The sequence below is a fragment of the Abrus precatorius genome, unplaced genomic scaffold (assembly GCF_003935025.1).
Source record: "Abrus precatorius isolate BTA unplaced genomic scaffold, Abrus_2018 Scaffold9, whole genome shotgun sequence".
Lineage (NCBI taxonomy): Eukaryota > Viridiplantae > Streptophyta > Magnoliopsida > Fabales > Fabaceae > Abrus > Abrus precatorius.
This window is the reverse complement of record NW_020874439.1, coordinates 2,540,790-2,547,879: the sequence shown is the minus strand read 5'-3', so window position 1 is coordinate 2,547,879 and position 7,090 is coordinate 2,540,790. Positions and strand designations below refer to the sequence as shown.

General features: G+C 29.5%; 1 protein-coding gene across 1 annotated transcript; it reads right to left on the bottom strand.

The window, feature by feature from the left end:
• Positions 1 to 3,900: 3,900 nt before the first annotated feature.
• On the bottom strand, positions 3,901 to 4,945 carry LOC113849571. The gene is made up of 3 exons (XM_027479570.1): positions 4,900 to 4,945; positions 4,407 to 4,820; positions 3,901 to 4,292 (listed from the first exon to the last, which is right to left on the bottom strand). The coding sequence occupies exons 1-3, from the start codon at positions 4,943 to 4,945 to the stop codon at positions 3,901 to 3,903; spliced, it is 852 nt and encodes a 283-aa protein (XP_027335371.1).
• Between the last annotated feature and the right edge of the window lie 2,145 nt (positions 4,946 to 7,090).

The following is a 7,090-nucleotide window of genomic DNA, read 5'->3' as shown; positions in this document are numbered from 1 at the left end:
TAGCTTGGCATGTTATGCTGGATCGTTTGACCACAATGAGTGAAGGACCAATCTTGCAAGAAGAAAAAGCATGCGTCCTCCCTCCTCTCCGGCATGACCTCTTTGCCACAATTTTCTAGGATCTCCTTCATTCTTTTTTTTGCTGTCCTTTTGCTTCCCATGTTTGGACTATAGCCACAAGTGGCTGCACGGGTTTCAATATCATTCCTTTCATAGGCATCAAATCACACTTCATAGCACATGTTGAACTCATTAAAGGAAAGCGATGTAGGACGGCTTTTATGATGACTAACAGTAATCTCGTCTATATGGTTTCCTCGAAATGAAATTAAAAAAAAAAATCCCGTTGAGAGATAAAACCACTAAATATAACTAGAAAGCCCTATAAAAAAGAAAAGAACCCATTTAGAAGAAGGAAGAAAAACATCCAACAGCAAGAGGAGAGAGACCTTCAAAGGGTAAAGGGAGCCTCCTAAGTAGTTGTTTCTGTGGGGAAAGAAAAGGGATGAGTATTCTTCATTTTCTGTCTATAAAAGAGTGCAGTCATGAAAAAAGGAAAAATAAAAGGAGAAAAAGTAGGGTATTTTAGCACATTTTGGCATTTTCACAGCCTCTTACTATAATTTTATTATTTTATAATTTTTTTATCAGATAAAATTATAAAAATCGAACAAAACTGTAAACTCTCATGTCCAAGTTTTTAATATAGCCAAAGGACTTAATAATATTGAAATAAGTAAACACAAAATAAAACTTCTATGTTTATAATGTTTTTTTGTCTTTTCTTTTATCAAATTTATTCATGTGAGACAGATGAATAAATTACTTTAGCTTAATAGGTGCAACAATGAAAAAGGGGGCTTTTTACCCTTTTAGGGTTAATTTGAAAAGAAAATGCCAGAATAAGCATGCATGTAAAGAAATTCCGTGTCTGGGGTTGTGTGGGTACGTGGCAGTGAAGTCGTCCATGAGACGGACGACACCAAAAAATAGAAACGTCCAATTACCAGACGACATTAATTTGAATGGACGGCTGAGGATGAACTAAGCCACGTGTATAAATCCTACAGTGTCGTCTGAGTCAGAGGCGACATTAATGTTGGTCGTGTCAGGAACGATTCAGTAGTGTCGTCTTGGTCAGGGACGACACTAATTTAATTGGTCCACGTGGCAGAGAATTTTGACCGTTTGGGCGCGGGCCTCTCCCTTCTCCTCCATCTTCTCCGTTTTGCTTGCAAAATATGGTTGCCGGAAAAAAAAATAACACAGCGTTTCTTGCGTTTCTGAACCATTTTGTTAAATTCTGGTATTAAGGTTTTATAGCAAAAGATTATTAAAAAGGTATTGAGATTAATATTTTGAATAGATTTTGCTTTTTAACAATAAAATTGCAAATGTATGTAATATTGAATCTGTGATGCAGGTGAAGGTGGATGCTCGTGAGTGAAGGGTACTGGTGAAGAAGAAGGTTCCTTCAAACTTGTTTACAAAGCTACGGAGGTGCACAAGTTTTTTATTTTAATATTTAAAGAATTTATTAATTAATTTTTTTATTCTGTCACAAATAATATATTAGATAAATTATATTAGAAAATATATAATATATATGTTATTATTTATTATAATTAGTAGTTCAGAAATGTAAAAAAAAAATTATAGTAATCCATAAAATATATTAATTATAAAATTTGAAATAAAATAATATTTTAGTAACTTGATAAATTAAGAGGAAAGAATAATATATATAAATAAATTGTTTAGAAAAAAAATAAAAAACATGAACATGAAAAAATATATACAGAATGCAATGAAAAGATTAAATAAATAATGTAGAAGAAATAATAATTGTAAATTATTTGATAGTAGATTGATATATAAAGAAATTAGTGAAATAAAAATTATTAGATATAGTAAATTTAATATAATTATTAAGAAATAAGATAATGATTGAATAATTATAATAAATAAAGATAATAATAATTTGATGAAAATGAACATAACAGAAGTTTTATTATTAGTAAGAATGTAGTATTTAATTTGGTAAAAAATAATACATTATTATCTTTTACAAATTTTATAATTGATGTGATTTACTTGAAAAGATTTTATAAATAAGGTATAAAATTAGTTTTAAAATGCATTTTATTCTTAAACAAAGAATAATTTAGATAGGAATGAAATTAAAAATTATATAATGTATGTGTTATTATTTATAATCATTTGTTAAAAAATGTAATAAATAAAAATTATAGTCATCCATAATATGTATTAATTATTAAATTAAAAAAATTCTGCAGATAATAACTTGATAAATACATAATATGTATTAATTATTAAATTAAAAAAATTCTGCACATAATAACTTGATAAATTAAGAAGAAAGAATATTATATATTAATATATAGTTTTGTAAAAAATAAAAAACATGAACATGAAAAAATATATATAGAATGCACTGAAAATATTAAATAATTAATGTAGAAGAAATAATATATTTTAATTATTTGATAGTAGATTGATATATAAAAAAATTAGTGAAATTAAAAATATTAGATATAGTAAATACAATGTAATTATTGAATAATTATAATAAATGAAGATAATTATAATTTTATGAAAATTAACATAACAGAAGTTTTATTATTACAAATTACATAATATACGTGTTATTATTTATAATTAGTTGTTTAAAAATGTAATCAATAATATGTATTAATTATGATATTAAATAATTTCTATTTTAATTAATTGATAAATTAAGAGGAAAAAATACTATATATTACTTGATAATTTGTGAGAACTATTGTCAAAACTAATATTCCTTATAATCCAAAAAATAAAACATCTTTAAATTTTTTTTTTGCCAACCCTTAACATAAAAAATTGTACAAAATTTTAGAAACAATGTTTTTTTTTTATTTCTTGTCCAGCATAATTATTGAATCGTTTAAAATTAGGAAAAATTAATATAAAAATTAAATTAAACTTTAAATAGGAATAAACTTTAAGTATTGTGAGGGAACACTTTAATGAAATTAAGAAAATAATAATTTTGTGGTTGAATTACAGAAAGAAAAAAGTATATTAAAAATTATATATAATATTTAAAATAATGTATTTGTTTATTTGTTGTAATTGTAAATTTTGATATTTAAAAGAGTGCATGTAATTATATTTATTGCTACATATTATAATTGTAAAATAAAATGTAAAAGTTTTTAAAATGTTAATAAAATTTAACAATATAATAATTAAATGAAATAAATTTTAGAGTTATTTTTAAATTTTGAAATTGTAATAAAACCCATGTACTAATTGAATAGAGTTTTTGATATTATTAATTTTAACATACATAATTGAAGTTTAAGTTGACAAATTTTATTTCAGATGACATCATCTTCATCGCGGAGTAGGGTTTTAAATCCTGGGCCAGAGGATGGTTCATTATTGAGGTTTCAGTCTGTTCACGTATCAGAGCATATTTGGGATGGACGTGAGCACCCAATTCTGAAGGTGAGAAGGAGTCATTTCATACCGGCTGGCATGGAAGGGGTTCCAATGGAGATTCTTCCTCATCTGACCTTAGCTGGATTTGTTGGGGTAGCTCAGTTGGCATGCTTTCCTATTGACCGACATCTTCAACATGGTATTTTTGAATCGTCGATTGAAATTGCTTGCAATGTGACGAATGCAATAAACATGATAAGCATTTGGAGGTTGCCAACCTAGATGTGGGTTAGAGACTGCACCTTTTATACTTTGATGTCGATCTGAGATCAAACATAGCCCTGCCTTATTTGTCACATGTATACGAATCATGGCTAAAAACCATTCCCATGCAGATAAGGTTTCTCCTTCAACAATGGAAAACGCAATAGGAAGCACACAGTTGTTTCCATCTTAAGTCGTAGCAATTAGCAAAGTTTGTCGGTACTTACCGTACAAAAATGTTCCATCTACCTGTATTATAGGCTTACAAAAGTTAAAAGCTTCATGACATTGCTTGAACGACCAATACAACCGATGAAAAACTCGATATCTATTATCCACGATGTGACCTTCAACATAATCAGTTGTTTCAATTTTGTATACAGATCCAGGAGCATGTAATTGCATGTACTCTAGCCACCTTGGCAATGCAGCATAAGATTTGTCCCAATCACCAAATACAGTAACAATTGCTTTTTGTTTTGCTTTCCATGCCTTCTTATATGAAATTGAATATCCAAATTGACCACTAATTCTCTCTTGAATTAACGAAATAGGCACTGATGGTTCTTCTTTTACCATACCTGCATGTCATATATTAAGAGCTAATTATTAAATTTGTTGGGATGTAATACGATGAAAATTAGTAAATTTTTCCTATTTCAAATTTCTCTAATTTAATATTAAATTTAACATACCAAGAATGCATGAGCAAATAAATTTGGAATCCAACTTTTGGTGGTCTTGAGAGATTGAAGCATTTACGCACGTATGGGCACCACCCCACTTTATAATTTTCCACTTGTCTGCATTTTTTGGCAATGATGCTCGAACTCTCCAGGGACATCCACTATTGTGATTGACACACTTCACAACATATGTTGTTGTTTTTGACTCCACCACAAAAAAAGTTTGATGCTTCCTCATGGCATAATGTTTTATAGCCATTCTTACATCTTCTTTAGTATCAAATAGTTGTCCAGCATATAATGCATCTCTTTCCTTCCATGATTGCGCTTCATTCATTCCAAAAAAATCTAATTCTTCATCAGGGTGTTCCCAATTAATATGACTGTAATGTGGGGTTATATTCCAAAATGGCAATGTAGTTTCTGCATTACAACAATTCATTCGTCAATTTTATACCATGAATAACAATTTATACAACTATAAGTTCTACAAAAAACATACCTCCATGTTGTTGTTGCGATAAACTAACTCTTGCAATACCCTCCATATTGATCATTGAATCTCAATCATCATCATCTGTCTCAGTATCAGAAAAATCATTTAATGAAATATTTTCTTCATTTTCATATTCATCATCTTCATCTGTACATTGTAAACTTATATTATTAATAGCATTTGCAGCATCAATTTTTCAAATTTAAAAATTATTAAATTCATATTACCTTCTTTTTGTGCATAATCATCATCATCATCACTTTCATGAAGTTATGAGACTGATAAATTCACTTCTAATGGACGTGCCACAACAGAAGATGTTTCACCCACCGCAACATCCACATATATCTCAACTACATTCATATGATGTGGTTGTTGACACGCACTTATCATGCAATCTGTGTCTTCATCATCACATACATCTAAAGTTGTATGATATCAACCATTTGTCCCAACTAAAATTCGAGAAATTAATCTAGAAATTACGTGACAACTTGACAATTTCAGCTTTGTGTGGATCTTCTGTTTAAACATCTCAAATGTGATCCCACGTTCTATCTTAATCATCTTTTTTTGCCCTTCAAAAATTATACCTTAATCTCCTTCATATATTCTACCATTTGAATATAATATAACAACAATTTCATTCATCCTGCATTTAAAATAAACCAAGCTTATTTATAAATTAATTTATAATATAACAAAATATATTTTTAAATTTATTTATAATTACAAATATTTAAATATTTAATTTTTTACATTATATGTTATCTGCCTTATTTCCAAACATAACAACAAAAATTAAATTACAACATTAATATTTAAAAGCCATTAAAAATATAAATTAAATATTATTATTCAAATTAAAATTTCTACATAACTATTAAAAATAAATTATATATTTATAATACTTAAAATCTAACCTGATTGCTCAATAGTTATTATTTCTTGTCCAGCTTCACACTGTTATTCCTGCCCAGCTCCACACTTTCTTCTCGCTACTTGCATTTTCTTTTGAGCTTCATCCTACTATATATATACACATTTTAACTTGGACAAAGACGAAATTTTTTACACGAGGTACCATTAAAATCGCCTCTGTTGTGGACGACATTAAAATCGTCCAATATATAACGACACAAGCTGTGTCGGCTCAACCAGGGACGACACTATCATAGGTCGTCACGTCAGATGTGTGTCGTCCCTCTTTTGGACGACTTCACCTGTGTCGTCTAATAAGTGGACGCTTTTTATTTGAGTATCGCCCTTACGCTGGACGACTTCAGTGCCACCTGCCACTCCAACCCCAGACAGGGAATATCTTTGAATGCAGCCTTATTTTGGCATTTTCTTTTCAAATTAACCCTACAAGGGCAAAAAAGCCTGAAAAGGGAGAACTCCTAGGATTAAGGGAGAGAGTTTGAAGTTTTTGGAAAGCTAAATTGTATTAAGATATAAGTATATGCACTTTTATTTTTTTAATGTATTTACTCTGCACTACTGTAATTTTTTTTATTTATTTAAGCCTCCTCTATTATAAATGGTATTGGACATTTTATCTTATTAGCTTTTGAAAAAAAAAAAAGTAATTTTGAAAGGAAAGAGACCATAGCTGGATCGGGTGCGTAATCTAACTAGGGATCTATTCCCGCAGCCTTGATCTATAGGATTCAGTATAAGGTCATGAATTCTTGTGCTTCTAGAGTCTTTCTCAAGCCTCAAAAGGGAGAAACTACTTTGTTTATCTTCTGATATGACAAAGGCTAATGTTTCTCTACCTAGAATTATTAAATGGGATGAGGTTACTCTCCCAGAAAAATGGGTGATGGATAAAGCCTCACCCAGTGTTCCTCGTCCTGCTCCTCAAATATAGGACATCTCACAGGACAATTCTGGAAAGGTTGAAATAACCTTTGATAGGAGAAACTCTTTCTCCTCAAGGATCGATGCTTATAGCAATCAATCTGATTTTGTCTCTGCTAGAAGATCTTTCTTTTCTAGACCTTATATTAGACCTGACATTCCTAGGTCTGTTAATCATGACCCCTCTCTAAATCTTCAAGGTTTAGACACTTCTTCTAGGATTCCTAGAAATGTTTATCAGACATCTGAAAAAGAAGATGAAAATCAGAGTATCCAATCTCCAACCTACTCTTCCCTTAATGAGTCTTATGATGTTATCTCATAAATTCATTAT